Consider the following 20,106-nt stretch of genomic DNA (forward strand, 5'->3'; position numbering starts at 1 on the left):
GGGGGGGGGGGGGCAAGAAAAGAAGGGGAAGCAGCTGGGGAGAGCAGAGAGAGTGCGCAACTGTGCGTATGAAAATTTATAAATATCTGAGAATCTGAGACAACTGGGTGATGGAGAGCTGAGGAATCAGAGAAAGCGCTGGCAGGAAAAGGAGTTGTAGAACAGAAGGCTGGAGGAGGAGGAGGAGAAGGTCTGAGATCGACTGTCCAGTGTGTTTTTGTTATGTGCTACGTGACCCTGTTGCCTGCACTTTTGTGTCTGTTTGTGTCTTTTGGTTTGTGTGTGACCTTGCATGTGTTCTTGTATCATGGCAGCACACGTTCCACAGCAACTGTGAAACACATGCTCGCGTGTCTTGTGTGCTCTTCCGCTTTATAAATACAAAACAAAACCAATGAAGAAAAACAAACAACAAAAATCTGATTTGCAACCAAACACCATCCACCTCATGATTCACACCTTCTTCCCTTTTATACATTTGACACATCATTTACCTTTTTTTTGTTGTTTTATTTTAAATTGTACACTAATAGCAGTCCCCCCTCAATCCTCCTTCCTTTTCCACCATTTTACCAAGAGTCTGTCTGTGTCTCTGTCTTTCCTCCAGCTTTCGTTTCCTCTCACTGAGAACTGGCTCTCTCCAGCACACGCAGGTCATAGTTCTTTTTGGCGGCCCTCAGTTTGAAGAGGCTGGCCCCGCTGTTGTTAAGTTTGAAGGAAGCACTCTGAGCAGCCATGGTGCTGGGGAACACTGCCACTACTGTGTAAAGGTGAGCTGGGTCGTTACCGTCACCACACTTTCCTCCTCCGGCTCCCATGCTGGGCCCAGGTCCCGCGCTGGCTCCTGGTCCAGACAGCCCGCAGCCTCCTGCTACTCCTCGGCCTCCTTGGGGCTCCTTGAGCCACTGGATCTTGGCACCACAAAGCGACAGCTGGTTGAAGAGCTTCTCGGCCTCTGGACGTGAAATTCCCTCTGGGAGGTCGGTTACTTCAAGAACTCGACTCACCACTGCACAAAGAAGAGAAAGAGATGTTAGACATCATTTCCATAACGGGATCTTTAGATTTAAAACTTCTCTTGCCAAGATTTGCATGTGTGGGTGTGTGTGTGTGTGCTGTTTTAAACAAAGTTATAGAGAGCATGGCCCCGAGGAAAGGAAGGAAATCCAGTTAGAACGGGAAAATAATGCAGAGCAGTAAAAACAGAAAGGTAGAGTAAAAATTTTGTTTATTTAATGGGTTTTAAAAACAGACAGGAGTTTGTTCTTATCTAAGAACTTTTCTATCATTAATACCAAAACCTCTTAATAACATACCTGCAAAACCTTGATAAACTTTCTAATTTGGTCTGAAATGATGCATTTTCAACTTACCTACGTCAGTGGTGCCGAGATCTGTTGACGCAGATTTGAGTGTTTGTTTTTTCCCTCGCGCCCCGTGTTTCATTACTCCTTGACCCTGAAAACAACAGAAATATTATTGGGTTTATTATTACTTCATAGTGATATAGGGACACTAGATTCTGCAAGGAGCAACTTCAAGTCAAAGGAAAAAGACAAGAAACACACGAGCTGACACACTGCATACTACTGACACAGAGAAGAGATGGAGCGTGCTCACAGTGATCTACAAAATCTACATTTTATCACTATAAAGCAACTAAAAAGTAGGAGTTTTTTTTCTATCATCTATAAATTTTTATACACAGAATTAGGATTAATGTTGTGTGTGTCGTTCAACCAGGATGAGGCTATACAAAGATTTTGCCTTTTCATGATAAACCATTTTAAAACGCATGCTTTCAGAGTGACTAATTGCATTTTAATCTTTCAGTCCTCAGAAGCCTTCTTAGAACGTATTTATTAACTTTGCAGTGCTTCATAATTAGTGTACGGTTTATTTATACCATGAATAAAGTGACACTAAAGGACCAACAGGTTTATTTCACAAACAGAATCAGTTTCACACCTGACTGAGACAGAACAGGAAGTTCAACAGGAAGTGCAAAGTTTTAGGAGTACAGGGGTGTGCTGGTGCTGACCTGGTGGGAGCTGTAGGACGACTGGCCATGCATGAGGGGTGGAGGACAGAGACTGTACTGAAGAGGCTGCCCCAATAAAGAGTAACGACCATCACCTAAGGAACATAAAACCTACAGTCAAGCTAGAATCATAAAGTTTCACTTAAAACTCTAATGTCTGACTTTAACTTATAAACTGTCAGTTACATTTTTTATCCAGGAAATCTCGGGCACAAGGAGAAGTATGAAAACAAAACAGTAAACACATTTTTTCTCTGGAAAATACTGATAAGTTGATTTTTTAGAGCTACAACACTGCAAAAGCACAAAAACAGTAAGCAGTTGCTAAAAATACATCTCGTAGCCAATTATTGCAACATTTATTTATTGTGGTGTTTTGCAGACAACAGAAGTTTCAGACTGATGCAAGACCCAGTTTTTATGTCTAATAGTGTCTATTTGTCAGTATAGACTGTGGAGCTGAGTGTAAATATAGGTGAAAGGACAGGCACGAGGTGAAGTCATGCGTGGATGCAACAGGTTTGATCTGGTGGCGTGTTGCCAGTCATGTGAACCTGCTGAGGTGAAGTGATATCACTTTTGGTTCGGAGCCAAAAGCCACCTGGCAAAACTTAGAGCGTTACTATGAAAAGAAAGAACATGACCTCTGGGTTAAAGAAAACAGAGACATGTTCATCTGCTTGAAAGTTTTTTTTAACAACCAGATTTTTGAAGTTTTAGCCACATTTCTGAACATTTCTAATGTTTGTTAAATACTGCAATGAGGCAAATTGAAAAAACTTGAAAAATCACTAAAATAGATTACTAATAACCACAACAGTTTTAGCCATAATATCTAGTAAACCTAAGTTTAGAAAAAGAGATGAAATTTACTATAATCTTATTAAAGTTTTAAGGAAATCTGTACTTTTTAATTAGAGTCACCAAAATACAGTTTGTAACATAAAACGATTCATTTAAGAAAAACTTGTACATAATTATTAGAACAATAAATGACCAACATACAGCCCCAACAAAAGTTAGCTTTACTCAACTTTCTGCTTGTATGCTCATATAGTTTTTGACTGCATTTTTACAGAGTACATTATCACTATTTCATTAAAAAAATTAACATTTTCTTCACTCTCATTCTCTGATCACCAATAGTTTTTATTTTACTTTTTTATTGCAGAACTCCAAAACTGTTGGGCTTAGGCATGTAGTTAAGTTTCTGAATCTTCACTCGTACCTTGAGCTGGTCCTCCTGGCCTGGTAAACTGGGAAATGAGGGGTAATGGTCCCAGGCCTGGACATAGGCTGTTGACGCTGCCAGCGGGAGACGGGGTGGGGGACTGAGTGGGGGAGGCCAGAGGACTTGTCAGCTGAGTGCTGGCCTAGACGCACAGATAAAAGAAAATAAAGAAAAGGAGAACAATGAAACTAATAAGGTGCGTTTTTTTTTTTAACATAAACTTGATTCACTTTAAAAGAACACACTGATTTATCTGAACTTTATTAAGGTAAGTAAAATCACATATGACCACTAGAGGGTGTTAGAGAAAAAGAAATAAGAACAAGGTGTTCTGAAATAACTTCACCCCTTATCAAGGAGATTTCAAGGCATTTATATGCACCTGTGGAGTGTTATCAGGTTTGTAGAGCTCTCCTAGTTTGCTGGGTCTCTGTTCTATGCTGTAATACTTGCATGGGTTCCACTGGACCAGAGGGGGATTCTGGGAAGGCTGTGGTCCGTTGGGGACACTGAGCTGCATGACCATCACCCCAGGTCCAGGAGGAGCTACTCCTGAGGGAGCACAGACAGCCAAGGAAACATGAGAAACAGATGATCTGTGACTTATACACTGTCTGCAATGCAATGTTTATTTAAAAAAACAATAAAATGATATACAGAATAAGAAATATGAATGCATCTTGCTTTTATTTGGTAATTCTCACATCAGAAGCAGAAATAAAAATGCTACAAATCAACACGAGCATCTTAGTACATGCATTATGATGTGTGGCAGTTTCTTAGACCTTAAGGATTCGCAGCTTAAGTAACTGTTTAATGACAGAGTATTTACTGAAAGCCTGGATGTTTGACAACCCATAATAAAAACTGTCATTATGTCTAGTTTTCTAGTTCAAGATCACCCCTTTGTGTGCCTGCTAATATAATTGCATGAAATGTCAAATGCCAAGAGATTATCTACATTAATGGTCTCCACTTGTTTCCATTTGTAAAAATGGATTAACAGTCATCGTGTTATGAATAGCTAAAAACTAGAAACTTGAAACAGAAATAAACTAGAACATATAACACGCAGGTCTCAATGACAATTTTTACATTTTAGATAAACATTCTGCTGAGTAAACGACACAAGAAGATAACTGATTTCAAAGATAACGTGACTGTAACGTGACCGTAACGTGACGGGAGCAGGGACATAACCCAACAGTTGTGATCAACATCTGCTTCAGGCTCAAAGTGGATCAAAATAAAACTTGTGAGGTTTGTTTTTCTTGGTTTCTTCAAACATTACCTCTTTAAAGCACATCGATTTACAACTTCACAGCGTGAACTCCACGTACCTTTGTCCGAACTTTTACCTGAATACCTCTCACCTACTTTTAGAAAAAGACAGACGCCACTCTACTCTTAATCTCTTTGGAGTTTTAGGGGGTTTTCAGGCATTCTGAACTCAAAGTCAGTTTTGTTATGTACTCAAAAACAAAACTAAGCTTAGTCTGAGTGATGCGTATAGCAGCTGACTGACAAAAAGTACCAAGGTTGATTTCTCCTTTTTATTTTTTCTACTTTTTAAAGAACACATGTTCATTCTGAATGAAGGCCACCAAAATGACAAACTTTATGGTGTTCAGTTCTGGAGAGCAATTGCAATATGTGTAATTAAAATAAAAGTTCAAAATATTTAATTCAGTTTTCACAAAGTCTGGACAGAACCCCTCACCTGAATATTGCTGTTGCAGTGGCTGAGGGTTGCAGGGAGATGGCGACTGTGTTATCTGAAACTGCTCTGAGCTGGGCGGCTGCAGATAACCTACTGAAGGGCTGCAAGACACATAAATCAATAAAAATAAACAGGACAAACTAATGCTTGAATACAGTTTAATCCTTTTCCAGATGCAACACCATTTTAATCACTTGAAATTCCCTTTTGCAATTCTTGTTCTCCTGCAGACTTCATGATAAAAATCATAAGGAACAATATAGTAAAAAACTATTTTTTGAGGTTTTAATTTAATAGGTAAGATAAAATTTATGGCTGGATGATGAATATTCAATCACCAAATCTCTTGTGTGAATAGGATCTACTCATACCTTGTGCTATTCTGCTGTGTGGGTGTGATAACACTGTAGTAGACAGGCATGGGCCCCTGGACAGACTGGCTGACTGGTACCATGACCTGCTGCTGGTACTGCTGCTGCACCACCTGCTGATTTTCATTTGCCACTGGTACCTGAATTAAGAAAAAAAAAAAAAAAAAAAATCAGGCAGAGAAATGGAACGAGTGTTATGATGGATTGCTGCCAAAGCTGAACAAGAAATGGCTGTTCTGGTCTAAGAATAGATTAACAGAAGCATTGACTCAGAACATGTAGTTTTACATGTCAAGTTCTTTACAAATATCATAAACATGCCATACATTCAGTCACACAGCGGAGTATTTACTCTCATTGACTGTAAATATAATCACATCAACATAACTACCTTTGATCAGAATAACTATGATGCATTGCTACTAATGTGGAACAACATATAAGCTCACATAAAGCTTCGAAAATTAAATAATTTATCATCAATATGAATATATGGTTGGCATGGAAACTAACACTTTCTTTTATTTCATATATTGCATGGAACAGTGCATACCTGATATGATGGCATCTGTGGATATTGGACCATTATGCTTTGCATCTGTCCTCCCATGCCTGCCCTCTGGGAATTAAGAAGGCCAGGGTTTGGAGGCTGCTGAACCCCCATCATACCCTGATAGCTTGGCTGCTGGCTGGGCATTATGGTCTGAAGACCTGATGACAACAATTAGAGGAGGGAAAGAAAAAAATCAAAGACACTAATGAGAAAGTGATAAAATAAATGAGGTTTTACAACACAAGGTCTTTACATCTGTCTATAATTGTGTCTTGATGTCTTCAATTTTACATGTTTATTGATTAACAAGATATATTTGAAATGATTTCAAATGCAATAATAAAACAACCCTGATGGTTTCCCACCGACGAATACAAACCAGACAACAGCAAGGTCTTTCTGACCCTAATGTTCATTAGCTATGTGCACTGGCAGCCTTCCATTATAACCCAAAGTCCATTTAGGCTTTCAACACTGTCTGTCACTTACTGTATAAACACATAGTCCACCTTCACAAACCATAAATTAAAAAGGCTAAATACTGAAGCTGCTGTGTGCCAGTGTTTTCCATGAAATGTAGAGAGCACATCACATTGTCCAATCATTTTTGGCTTGGTTAAATAACACAGGGAAAAGGTTGTTTAAATGCAACCTTTCACATAGTTTCATAAACACAGCTTTTCTTTTTTCCCCCCAGAAGTAACACATAATAGTAGCAAAAATGAGATCAAGTCACTGTATATTTTTGCATTATTATAATAAATATCAACAACAAAAATTAGTTAAAGTTCACTTATTCGCAGCACAAAATGTACCGACCTGACTGCTGAGTAGGCTGAGGCATGGGTTGCGTGCGTTGGGCTGGGTAAGACACCTGGTGGGACATAGGCTGGGACACACGGTACTGTTGGCCTGAACTGGGATACTGACCAGGAGGATAATACGATACCTGTATCTGAAGAGAAACAACCAAATCTGTTTCAGAGAGCAGTTAATGCAAAGGATGAAAAAAAAGGTGGAATATGAAGGTCAATTTAAAGATGTTCACAAATCTATGAGAATCATCACATTTTCTTTATTATGTAAACTGTAAGAATTTTTTTATAGAAATCCTTGATGATTTTTATTTGTTTTACTTTGATATAAAAGGTATTTAGAAATTAATGCAAAGTAGAATTTATCTACTAAATGATAACAAAATAATAAAGATTTAGGCCAGTTTAGTTTGGGCTGAAAAGATAAAGACAAAAAAACAGATATTAAAACTTAACTATAACAAAATTTTAGAAGTAACATGCATTCAAATGATTATCTTGCCATTAAAACTTTTACAATTTATCTAGAAAGAAGCTGGACCAAAGAGTTGAGCAAGCAAAACGTTAAAAACTCTTTCATTCCAACTTTCAGTAAACCTGCAGTATTAGACTTTCTTCACTTAGGAGTCAGCAGAAATGATCTAAAAGCTGTATCATCCTGTAAGTTCCCATGGAAAAATAATTAATTGCCTCTTTCCACAGAAGTAAAGGGACAACAATAAGTAAACTTGCTTTTAATTTCTAATAAACTTTTCAAACACAGAGTTTCTGTTTCTGTTCAGAAGATGTAATAAAGCAAGTTGCCTAAAAGGCAGGTAAAGTTCAGGAACAAAGCCAAGATCAATAATTTAATAAAGTAAAATACTGTTCTGTTGATACTAAATAACTGTCTGAATGAGTTTAGGAGAGAAGATGTATGATTGAAATCTAAAAGCAAGAATAAAATAGGACAGAACTGGTGATGTAACGCATGAAGCAGCTCATAAAAGTCAGAGGTTGAAACTGTAGAAGATGAGTGTAAACCAGAAGGTCTGAGAAAAATAAGATTAGGTCAAAAACTGTATTAGATAAACTACTTTTACCAAGAATTACAATTCAGATGAAAATAAGTGAAATTTGATATATTATTTTATGTCAAGAAGAACAACAAACCGATCTGTTAATCCTCATGATACCAGTTTCTGACTGTAGTAAACCTTCTGTTTTCCATAGTTTTTACTGTGAAAAAATACCTATGTTTCTGTTATTGTATACTTTAATAGAGTTTCAGAAACTGCCAAAGCTAATACTCTCTGATGAGATACTGACCCTAAAGTCTCAAACACAAACTTATTGCCATTTTTAGGGTTAAAAAACAGAGACCAGGATATTAATCTGATACTGTAGATTGATAAATATAATCACTGTAATTTAATAACTCTGTCTGAATTTATAAACTGACCCATATCTGTCAGTAACATGGCATTCTAGTTTCAATGTTTAAAATTTTACACTTACAGAAAACTTTTACACGTCATTATTTAGTTCATGGAAAAAGACCTAGACATTTACAGAAAGATTAATTAAATATTTGTCCCATCCTTATTGCAGAGATCTTTCCTGAATAAATAGTGTGTTATCCACATGTGTCCATGTATTCGGAGTTAATCATTCAATCTAATAATTCCTTAAAAACATTTCAAAACATGGAGAAAAAAACCCAAAAACATTTGAGACCTGGATTTGAATCCATCTGAAACCTTCCTTCAATGATTTTTCAAGAGCAACATACCTGTTGGGGTGGAGGGGGCTGTATGTAGCCCTGCGGAGGTGGTGGAGCCTGTATGACCGGCTGGGATGGAGGTGGTGGTGGAGGTGGAGGGTGAGGGTGTCCAGTAGCAGGTTGGTAGCCAGATGGAGGCTGCAAAGGCTGACCGGTGGTAGCCATGATGTAGCCGGTCTGAGGTGGGGGATGCTGTGAAAGAACTGCAGGAGGAGCCTGATACATGGGGGGCGGTTCAGGGTTCTCACTGGAGCCCTGTCGACTGAGCGTCATCTGGGTGAACTGAGATGCCAGCTCTTCTCCCTAAAAAAAAAAAAAAAAAAAACGTATCGGAAAGATTTTAGGAGCGGATCAGTTTGTGGCCGTTATCGGTACCTTTTGTGAAATTGGCGCTGCAGTGCAAATTGTAAAAAAAAATATTAGTGATCATCAGTGCCATGTTGTAAAATTAACATTTGTGTAACAGCTCTGAGATTTTGTATATTTAGGAAAAACTGTATTTTCAGAAAATCCTGTCATCAATGTTTTAGTTAGTGCTCACTACTCGTTGGCAAAAATTTATCAAATCGACTTAACCAAGCATCAGTGGCCATAAAATAAATGTGCAGCACACAGGACTAGATTTTATATATAAATTTAAATAGTAAATCACACTAAAGACCCCCATTAAGTGTTACATTTTGTCAAAAGTGACATAAAATGATTATTTGACAGAATTTGCGTTCCTGAAAAAGTTAATCTCATGCAGTGACAGATACAGTATCTATTCTGAGAGGAACTTATGTATGACTGGTTGGAGCTGCAAAGGAAGCACTTTCCATAACTGCAGCGAAATACGAACCTAATCTTATTAAGAACAGAAAAACAGACCACATGCATTTCAGTAGACTACCTAAGTTTGAAGATGTCAGTCTGGATGTGGTCTGTCATCGAGGTAATATTTAGAGATTAGGCTAAAAGAGGCATCAGTACCATTGTGTACTGCTGAGGAGGAGAAACTGGCAGGAGAACCTGGGGACAGGAAGGGCTGGAGTAGGAGACAGGTTGAGAAGGCTGTAGAGATGCCACCGGCTATACACACCAGAAAAGGAAGAGGAAATACAGAAGCAGAACATTAGGAAAGTGAAGCAAGGCAGCGAGAAGGGCACCAGAAAAAGATAAAAAAGTTGAGGGGAGAAAAGGAAGACAGGAAAAATGAAGATTATAACACAGTGGAAAGTGCTTCATGACAGAAATGACAGAAATGGAAAATAAAATAGTTTTATGCAAATACAATACAACCTGTGTACAAAGCTTAAATGTATTACATACTAAGAAGGAAAAAAAACAAAGTAAAAATAATGTCTGTTACTAGTTTTATGTCCTGTTAAGCGTTCCAAAAACAAACAAGCTGGACTTTAGTTCTCTGGTTGAAGACTGTTAAGCATTACAATTTCTCTTTGCAGTAATCAGATTTACAACACAAGACAAGACAAACACAAAGTTAGACTCCAAGCATGAACATGGGATGATTACGGATATTTAAACACAAGAACAGATCCAATTAGTTCCTCTGTAACTTTACTACTTTATTAGTTTTGATAAGGTCAGAAGACGAGATTCTTACCTGAGCAATCATGTGGTTGCTCATGGGGTGTTGCTGTGGGGTGGGCAGCAGGGCAGTCTGAGGCGGGGCTTGGGCTGGTGGCTGTTGTGGCTGAGATGGGCAGGGAAGCAGGCTCCGGCTGGACTGGGAGGCTGTAGGCGGGGGGCACACATCAGGACTGACCAGGGGCAAGCCTGGTGATGCAGAGAAAGATATGATAGAACCAGAAAATAATGCAGATTTTTAAGTCAAACAAAGCAAAAGGAACACGTTCTAAATCTTTTAAACACCTTTTGAGATTGTTGTTGTTTTTCTTTCAGCTGCTCCCTTCTGCGGGGGTTGCCACAACGAGTGAACTGTCATGAAAAATTTGGCAATTGTTTTAAACCAGACACTCTTCCTGACATAACCTGGGCTCGAACCCGCAGCCTCAGGGTTACAAGACCACGGCACTGACACCGTAGCTACCGCAGCCCCAAACACCTTTTGAGATTAATGATAAATAATTTGAGTATTTAACACAATCATATTAGTTTCCTAATAAACATAATGAACAAATTCTGAGCTGTTAACAGATCCTGTGTGAATAAAGAACCAACTATAAACTTGACATGGTATCTTTTTTGCACTGTTAGAGATTTTATAATTATGACACTTTTGTTTCTGAACAGAAAACTTTTGTTTCTCACTGATTTGTATGCTCTCCTTGACTTTTACTTTCTTTTCAGTACAGTTTAAAAACAAACAAACAAAAACTCCAGATCATTCTAATGTGCAGGAAAATTCAGAATAAGTTCACAAACAGTTCATAGACAGACAGGATACTTCATTCAAAATTATGCCTGGATTTTATTAAAAGATACTCTTTTTGAATAAACAACTGACAGTATAACACTATGTTGTGTTTTGCTGTCAGTCTAGTGTTGCTATGCTTTAGTTTATTATGCATATGTTCCAGTCTGCTTTAAAGTGTTTAAACCACAAGAGTTTCTGACTGCCTGTGTAATGTGTTTTGCAGCTACAAAAAAGTAAATGTTTGTGTGAAAATGAGACATAAGCTTCTCTTGACGTATTAAGTGCAGAAACTGCAGGGCCTAATTTATTTGTCAAATAGCTAGTTACTGAGATCAGAAAAGTTAAAACAAGATCAAAATTTTGTCATTTTACCGGCAACTTCTAAAATTCTGTCGAGAGATCCTAACACATAAATTAAGTTTTATTTCTGTGGTAAGAACCCCTTATGAATGAGTAAACATGTTTTTGACTCTCTGGCTTTCACAAAAACTTTCTAAGGACGAATTCTGGCTTTCAAGCCAAGAACAGTTTTAGGACATTCACTGACCTTTTTAAACAGACCACTCGATTTCACAATGATTTTTGGCTCAATGAAACATAAAAAAAGAGAAAAAAAAATGCAGCACAAACTAGAAATTATGTAGTCAGACTTTTTCTTTTTTTTCAATAAAATCGCCTGATACGAAGGTAATTTGAATTTGGGGTCTTACAGCATTGACATATTTTGAAAGATTTATTTCAAACAATGCTACAAAGCCAGTGAGTCACAGTTTGACTAAAAAAAATAAATAAATAGAAAATAATCACTAGTAAATTCAGCTTCAAGAAATAGACCAGTACATTCTAATTTACTCAAGGCTTATCTTAATGAAATTTATGCTCGTCTTTTTTTTTTGTCCCTTCCGTCCTTACCAGATCGAGAGCCTTTGCAGCTTCCCTGTGATCCTTTGTTGCTGCCAAGGCTATCCCCTCTGGTAAGGATGGAAATACCAGAGAAGCTGCTGGCCTTAGTCACAGGTGGCCGGAGGGTGCGGTTGGAACTGTCTGAGTCGGTGCTGCTCCAGGGCCGTGGCTCCAGGCACTTCATGTCACTATCTGTGCTGCTTTGACGACTGCTGGACGCCCGGCTGGAGCTCTCGCGGTTCCCTCTAAGAGATGGCAAAACATGGAAGAGATTACATGACATGTATAAAAGAAACGAATTAAAGTAAAAAGGGGGAGGGCAAACTTTTGAAGTAAAACAGTTACAGTTAATAAGTGAGATATGGGCAAATTGCAAAGGAGAAGGACAGTCAGCCAGAGGAAATGAGTCAAAAAATGTATAAGGGTAGATGAGGAATGTATATATAAAAAAAGGAGGATATGTTCACTGAAGAATTTGAAGAACAAAAAATTGTGTTGATGGAGGTAAAAGGAATAATAATAAAGAGGAAGAGCAGAATAAACTCTTCAACTGCTCCAGAACACACTGACAAGATTTAGATCGAACATTTAATAAAGATGCATATTGGGGATATCAGAGTAACCACAATACAAATGCAGGCAACATAACCAGAAATTATTTCCAATTTTTCTAATATACAACCACACACATCCACATAAACAAACCCACTCAAAGGGGGAAAAAAAATAACATGCAAAGAAAAGAGATGCTTTAAACAACACCAAGGCTGAAAGGATATTTCAGTGAGGGGATGAGACATACATTCATAACTGTGACACATAACACACAAAATGTAAGACTGTGGACACAATTCACACAAAGGATCTACAGAATGAGTACTTGCAAAGCTTATGTGTTAAACATTTAAATCCAAGTAAAACACGTGCAACCAAAAATAAAAAGGATGACAAATGTGACACAAATATAAACACCAAATCTATATGAAGACCGTCAAGCAGAAGTTCGTTTACATCTCAGAATCACACACCGCCTACAAAATAACAACTTAAATTTTGTTGTGATACTGTCACCCTGAGAAAGGGTAGCTGTTAACAAACCCTATTATCACACTGCAGGAGCAACCAACACTCTTCGAATTCTGGGCCCTCACAACTGAGTAGTAGCAGTCTGTCACATACTAAAATTAGAAAAAACTGTTGCGTTTAAAAAATGTACTGAATGTCTACAGCTTACAACAATCAATTAATGTTAAAAGGCTATTAAAAAGGATTAACACATAAGTCAAAGAAGGCACAGGGCTTGAATTACAACTCTGATGAGAGCAGAGGCAAAAACAGATACATTGACTGTTTTTGGGGGTCTCAGAGACGGAAGAATGAGCTGAGATTGTCCATGTGAAGAAAACAGAAGTGAAATGAATCCGAAATATCCAAGAAAGTTTTGGGAATATCCACCATAGCAGAAATTTGATTAGAATTGTCAAACTCTAGCAAAAGAGTGTAGTGTTTTACATTGACTGTGGGTAATAAATATTTCAGATACTGTAATTATTGGAGGATCTATTTTGAGGCCTCACTCTGCACAACCTATTTTAAGGAAGGGTGGGCGCTACGACATTCTCTGAACATGCTGGCATATACTCGTTTGCTTTGCTCTGCACACAAAGATGATTCTACGCTTAGCAAAAGAAAAAAAAAAAAGATAGAGGATGAGATTTTAATGACAGCATTTTCAATTCCACTCTCATCTCACACCATCAATTTCACTTAAAAACAAACAAACACAAAAATTGCTACTGCAATTTTTAAATCTTTGCACTGCATTTTATCTTTGTTATACAAAAACCTAATATTTTTTTATGGAAGTCTGAATTCAAGAGCATGAATTATGTAAACGATTTAATAGTCTTAATATGAATTTTGTACTCAACTTTATTTGTACAAAATAAATGAATATAAAAAATAAAATTGACAACTTGTACCATTTCTATTATTTCAAATATGATGTCAAACTTCTATATTTTTCCCAAAAGGTATAAAATGTGCAACTGCACTATTCAGAGGGCTGTAAATGATGAGAAAAGTACAGAACAGATTAAAAGTTTGAAATGATTAAGAGGGCTCATTTCAACAACCACACAAATACTGCATTGTGTCATAGATAGAAAAGACTTGCAGCCTGTTTTCACCAAATCTGTGTCGCACATGACTACAAAAATATGCATCAGTAGCTATGTATTTATTATAGATCTTTTGTTTTTGAGTACATGAACTGTTTTTTAAATAAGTAACACATTTTTATTCTGTGTACTGTGTGACATACACACTGAAATAATAAAACAAGTTTTTATCTGTATCTGTCTATTGAATGACTTGACTGATTAGTAGAAATTGTAAACTGTCAGCACTGACTGTGTGTGTGTCGAATGAGCCAAAACAATCACGGACAAATGCCTTCTGCCAAAAGCATGTGGCAAGGTTTGAAATACACAAAACCTGATGTTACTGTCTTGAATGTAGGAGACTACAAAGACAGTAGTAGTTACTCCCAAGATTTTGAAGCATCTGAGAATTGGTGAGGACTTATTGACACTTTTCAGTGACAAAACAAATCATAAACAGTGAATAATGTTTTGAGATGTACTAGAAACAAAGCTGATCTTGCATATGTGCTGCACTTGGGGAATCAGATACTGACATACTGATACCAGAAAAAAACGGGGTGTGGTTGGCTTTAAATGGCTGTGCACTTTTGATCAAAATGGACAAACAGCACACTGAGCTACACACTTATTAATTTTTGACTGTTTCAGATACAAGATAACCAATGTCTGTTGGTCGTTGTAATGGTTGAAAAACCAAGGACAGTCTAAGACAAAATGGTGACAGTGTAACAAACTCACGATGACCATCTCACAGTGCAACTGCTGCTACAAATGACGAACTCACCAACTGATAGGAAAGGAGTAAGACAAGAAACGGTGACCAATACAACAGTGGTGTTACTGTGAAAAACATGGGTGAATGCCAAGGAGGATTCTCATTAAATTAATAACAGAGTAAATGGAGGTTAAAGATACAAAATAAAATATTTGGAAACCCCACTGAGTAAAAAAAAAAAATAGCTAAGTTGTGTCGATAAAGGTCTTGTTTGTATTACGAGTCCTCAAACTGCTGTCATAACTAAACTAAATGAGAGGAAATATAGAAAAAATGTCATGCATCTTGGTCCTTGGTTCAATAGGCATTACTGTGTTCAAGCTCATTAGGTCCATGTTACACAAATTAAATTTATAAGATTGCTGAATTCTCAGTCAGTAGGTGGCAATAGAAAAATCGTCATATTTTTCTTGGCATGTTAGGTTTTAGAGTGATAGTCTGCAAAATACAGAGATTTACAGACAGGCTTGAAAATTGTTTTGAATGTTTCAGTATTTCATAAGATTATGAGGAACAAAATTACTGTTAACAACATAAACATCAAAATTGAAAACAAAAAATGGCAAAGTGCTGCCAATTTGCACTTTTACAAAAATCAAGACATTATTATACAAACAAAAATGTTTCCTTGTTTTCAGCTCAAATTAACTTCAATGTTAGAATTAGTGATATAACATTTTTATGCTCTAATCTGCACCAACTTGCAAAAAATTCATGATAAAGTCAACCACAAAACAGGTTACTGTGAAAGTGATATAGTTACCTTGGATAAAAATGTGGCTGATGGTGGATGGGTGAAGGGGTAAGTAGGTTAATCAATTCCCAGTGAAACCACAAAGCAGCCATGCATGAGCCATTGGAGGCCCCACGGTGCAATGCTAGGATAGCCATTTATCAGCCGATTACACCAAGCAAAGATAATCATCACAATCACCACTGTCATCACCAAACCACTTTCAAAAATGGCCATAGCAACACACTAGTCAGTCAGCAGCACCCCAATACCTAAAGATCTGCCTCCTCTTTTGAGAGCTAGAGCAGTAGCCCTCAGTGGAAAGTCTGTTGGGGTTAACATTAGGAGAAAACGCTCAAGTTACAAGTTGATTGAAGAACAGGAGAAGGTTTAAAGAAAGCTGAGATAAAGAAGGGTGGGAGGTAGCGGTAGTCACTGAGAAAACTTTACTCCTGAGAAGAAAGAAATGGGGGGAAAAAAGCACACAAGGCAGAAATTTGACTCATGAGTTGCCCACACGTCCTCTTTGTCTCCCTCTCAGCATATTAGGCCCTTATCTTTCAAGCTGAAAGGTTAAGTTGTGTAGGGATGGAGAATGACTTTAAGTGCTGTGTGAGCTAACTCACTCCCACACCAATGCAATTCTCCTCATTATTTTTAAAGACTGTTTCCACTGTTCATTGTATATATTAAAAATATTTAAAAACCTGTAGATTTCAAATTAAATGCAACTCCAACATTAAAAAAGGTTGAAGAATCATTTTACTGTATGTAAAATTAGAAGTGTTTTAGGATCTATAGCTGTCCACCTTTAAAAAAAAAGACACCCTATCATTTACTGAGGTGGTGGAAATAATGGTGTCTAAAAAAACAGACACTTAAGTATCCAATAGAATTCATCATCTTACCTGTTGTCATTGATGTATCCATTCTGAGAAGACTGTAAAAAGAAAGACACCTGCACATTATGAAATGTGTTGTTATATTAGAGGCAAAACGTTCAACATCATATATGACATATTTTCACTGTGTGGCATTTACATCTAGAAATCACTTCTTATTTACAATAAGAGGGTCAACAAGTGCAATTTTCAAACTTAATTCTGGTTTCTAAAAAAAAAAGTAATTTGATTTAGATTTAGCTTAAATTCCATTTTACTCCAAGAATTATAATTCCTAGCAGAGCATAAACACATTTACATTTTTATTTAAACAAATTCATTATGGGTTCATCACAGTGCTCCACCTTACTGTACAGACATAATTTCTGCAAATAATAATAAAAAAAATTAAGTGAAAAAGAACTATACTCTATAAATGTTTGTGCACCAGATCATAGGCTCCTAACTACTTTGCATGAAACTGAGACAAAATAGTCTAAAACTGATTCTGAATCTGTTCTGTCCAGGGTCGATACTTACTTCTCGGGCAAAGATCCGGTCTCGTACCCGCTGATACTCTTCTTCTCTCTCTTCAATGGACTTGCTACGCCTCCCGTCCTGCAGTGGCACACGAATCTAACATTTGAAAAGACAATATTCAAGAAATTAGAACTACCAATACAAATGTTGCAATACCTCATCTTATTATCTTTGATGTAGAAAAAAGTAAACGAAAAAAATTACATTATAAAAGCAATAGTGTGCCAGAAAGGCTAAAGGTCTGTTTACGAAAGAATCAACCCACCTGATTATCATCTTTGTCCATACTAGCATCATCTCTTTTAAGAATGAATTTCTTTTGAAAATCCATATTACGTTCATCCTTGATGTGTTCAGAGAACCTTTGTTCTGGGCTATATAAAAAAATAAAATAAAATGAAAGGTTTCTTAAAAAGGTTTCACAAAATCAACAAAGTGTCTGAGGATGAAAACGGCAACAATGAAGTTTAAAAGCGGTTTTACAATCAGTGTAACAATGTGATAACATTTAAATATCAAATCTCTCCAGTTTTTGTTTCTTAACATGCTTCTTCATTCCTAATTATATCCTTCAATTGATGCGGAAAACCAAACATTTAATGCTTGCCAAATATAAAAAATAAAACAAGTTTTGTTAATTAACTAATAAAATAATTGCTTCTTTCATCAGTCAAAATCTAAACTGAAATCTACTAAACAGTCAAAGAGATGAAGTTTTGTGTGATGAAGACATGAAGTTTTACTGCTGTCAAATACTGTGCTTTGATTTTACTTCAATATTTACATACACAGTTAGACACCATTATATTCTAGTGTAATTTTGGCTTTTTCCCCCTGTGCTTTTACATAAGTCTTAACTGCATGTTGTTACTGTGAACTCTTAAGATTGCATGCATTTTAAATTTGGTACATTAGTCCATACCATTATCTATTTTCCCTCCACTTTTAACATTTCATCAGACTTTAATTGGAAACATCTAAATCAATTACAGGAATTCAAAATGATTTTAATTCTTACTTTTTTGTAAGATAACTTTTTGAAGAAGTAAAATGCATTATGTACATTGTTGAATGGGGTCATGTTCTAAACAGCTAGAGTGCTACAAGTCACAAACAGCTCTCACATGCGAGTGTTGCCTGTCTTGTTGATGATGACAGCCTTTCCTGTCTGATCTACGTTGTGATCCATGCCAAAGTAAGCAGCCACGCGGTGCAGCAGCATTCGATGATAGGAAGTCATCTGAGGAAACTTCTTATACTGGTTACTGCAGGTGACAAAAGTAGGTTATTTAGGCACAGTGTTTCAAAAGCAATCCTTACTGTCAAATAATACTTTGCTTACTGCTGAAAGTTATTTTAAATATTTCATTTTGGGGTTTTTTGTAATACTTTTCCCAGAGGCAAGGAACTGTATGTGGCTCTAATAATATTTTGTTACAAGAGAACAAACTAAAAAAATAAAAAGTCACAATTAAAAATGGCAGTAGTATAATTTGTGATAATGCCAATTACAAGTTCATTTGTTCAATTTCTTGTCTCAGCAATCTACAAGTATGCACAATAAATGCAACTGGGTTAAATTGAGGTACAAATGAGTGTTACAAAGACTAAGCTTACTTGTTGTCATTAATGAACTCCAGGATATCTTGTTCTAGTTTTAGCAGCATCATTCGATCCCTGGTGAGTGAGGAGAAAAAAGAAAAAAAAAACATAAGAGGATACAGGAAACTGAACTTACAATCTTTAAGTTCAATCAAAGAAACATTTTTGCTTTTTTTTTTGTTTTTTTTTCTAAATAAGCTAGCCCTGTTCTAAATATCCAGTATCTTGATGTGATGCTCATACCTGGGATTGTTTTTCAGTGTGTTGACCAAAAACTCGTGAACATCGATGCCTGTGGAGTCTGTGTATTCTTGACTGGAGTCTAATAAAAATATGAAAAAAATAACAAAAAAAGAGAAAAAAAAAACAATAAATAAACAACTTTTTAACTCAAAGTGTAGGAGAAAAATAACCATGCCTATCAATTTAGGACTTGTTTGCTCAGCATTTAATCCTAAAACAACATCCTAACACCTCAGTAATAACATACCAAGTTATTCAAGTGGGAAAAACATGAAAAATAATGGTAAGAGATGTAAGCTAACTGGTTTACTAAGTGTGCAGACATTACACACAAATGTTTTCTTCAGGGGAACATTTTCCACTACATTAGATAGTTAGATGAGTAATTTCATCACTGCTGCTCTCAGTATAATGACAACTGAGGGCCCTAGCAGAAAGACAATAAGATAAGCAATAAAAAAAATGAAGACGACCATATTCTGAACTATGTAGCTTGCGTATTATAAAACAAATTATATTATCACAGAGAAGACAAAATGTTTATACTTATTTTACTAATGCAGGACACTGCTTGACAAGTGATAATGTAATTTAGCACTGATAGCCTCAGAAGGACTAATCAAGTGATACAGCACTGATAATTTGGTATCAGTTTTTGATGAGACACCAATGTGTTCTAAGAGGTGACTGATTGTGAGGCGTGAGCAATGCATTAAAAATATTATGGTCTGTTTTCAGCAAGGCTCTTACAGTCTTACTAAGCAGAATATCACGAAGACAAAAGTGGCTACCAGTAGTGTGAAGCATTTATGTGTAGTTATAACCTTTCTAAATAAATTTTGTATTTTACTTATTTACTAATTTCTTCAATCTTGCTGTTATCAGAATGCTTTTGAAGGTTGTGACAATGACGAATGGCTTACACAAACAAAACACTAACTAGCAAAAACAAATTAAGAGATTTAAGCTTGGACATCAATTTGTCTGCTGTCCTTCCTCTTGATGAGCTGAGAAACATGTTTAAGGAGACACATGCTGCATATTGGCCTAAAGACTAAAAAACTAAAGGTGCCATCCATGTCAGAGGAGTAAGAAGGAATGAAGACTTGCCTATTACCAACAACTACAACAAAACTCCAATTTACCACGTGACAACATCTTTCGAGGGGCCTTGTCCTTCTTCTCTTTTTCTTCATTTTCATACTCGTCTTTTGAGGACTTTTCCTCTTCTTTGTCTGATGGACAGCTGATGTGAAGCTGAATGATATCCTATAAAAATCACATTCCATAAAATATAATAATATATATAAGTATGTAATAATAATAATATATAATTTTTTTAAACAGGTAATTTCTTTAGGTCCAAGAAACCATACAGAATACAAATAACT

At 36.5% G+C, this 20,106-nt stretch overlaps 1 protein-coding gene across 15 annotated transcripts in view; it reads right to left on the bottom strand.

Moving 5' to 3' along the window:
• Positions 1 to 6: 6 nt before the first annotated feature.
• LOC108231648 (R3H domain-containing protein 2) overlaps positions 7 to 20,106 on the bottom strand; it is a 45,146-nt gene continuing 25,046 nt past the window's right edge. For 2 of the 15 annotated variants that reach the window (XM_017408844.3, XM_017408843.3), the window contains 22 exons: positions 19,861 to 19,984; positions 18,716 to 18,794; positions 18,488 to 18,547; positions 17,995 to 18,135; positions 17,136 to 17,244; positions 16,871 to 16,966; positions 16,358 to 16,407; positions 15,722 to 15,775; positions 11,786 to 12,021; positions 10,369 to 10,434; positions 10,100 to 10,272; positions 9,466 to 9,564; positions 8,503 to 8,796; positions 6,736 to 6,871; positions 5,917 to 6,074; positions 5,364 to 5,503; positions 4,993 to 5,093; positions 3,655 to 3,824; positions 3,270 to 3,414; positions 2,042 to 2,136; positions 1,374 to 1,458; positions 7 to 1,009 (listed from right to left, as the gene is read on the bottom strand). In XM_017408844.3, coding sequence (XP_017264333.1) covers positions 621 to 1,009; positions 1,374 to 1,458; positions 2,042 to 2,136; positions 3,270 to 3,414; positions 3,655 to 3,824; positions 4,993 to 5,093; positions 5,364 to 5,503; positions 5,917 to 6,074; positions 6,736 to 6,871; positions 8,503 to 8,796; positions 9,466 to 9,564; positions 10,100 to 10,272; positions 10,369 to 10,434; positions 11,786 to 12,021; positions 15,722 to 15,775; positions 16,358 to 16,407; positions 16,871 to 16,966; positions 17,136 to 17,244; positions 17,995 to 18,135; positions 18,488 to 18,547; positions 18,716 to 18,794; positions 19,861 to 19,984 — 3,000 coding nt within the window. In that variant the 3' untranslated portion in view covers positions 7 to 620. Of the gene's footprint in view, positions 1,010 to 1,373; positions 1,459 to 2,041; positions 2,137 to 3,269; positions 3,415 to 3,654; positions 3,825 to 4,992; positions 5,094 to 5,363; positions 5,504 to 5,916; positions 6,075 to 6,735; positions 6,872 to 8,502; positions 8,797 to 9,465; positions 9,565 to 10,099; positions 10,273 to 10,368; positions 10,435 to 11,785; positions 12,022 to 15,721; positions 15,776 to 16,357; positions 16,408 to 16,870; positions 16,967 to 17,135; positions 17,245 to 17,994; positions 18,136 to 18,487; positions 18,548 to 18,715; positions 18,795 to 19,860; positions 19,985 to 20,106 lie in introns of those variants that run through there. The other 13 variants (XM_017408846.3, XM_017408849.3, XM_017408850.3 and 10 more) reach the window with 13 other exon arrangements.

The sequence above is a fragment of the Kryptolebias marmoratus genome, linkage group LG4, assembly GCF_001649575.2.
Source record: "Kryptolebias marmoratus isolate JLee-2015 linkage group LG4, ASM164957v2, whole genome shotgun sequence".
Classification (NCBI taxonomy): Eukaryota; Metazoa; Chordata; class Actinopteri; order Cyprinodontiformes; family Rivulidae; genus Kryptolebias; species Kryptolebias marmoratus.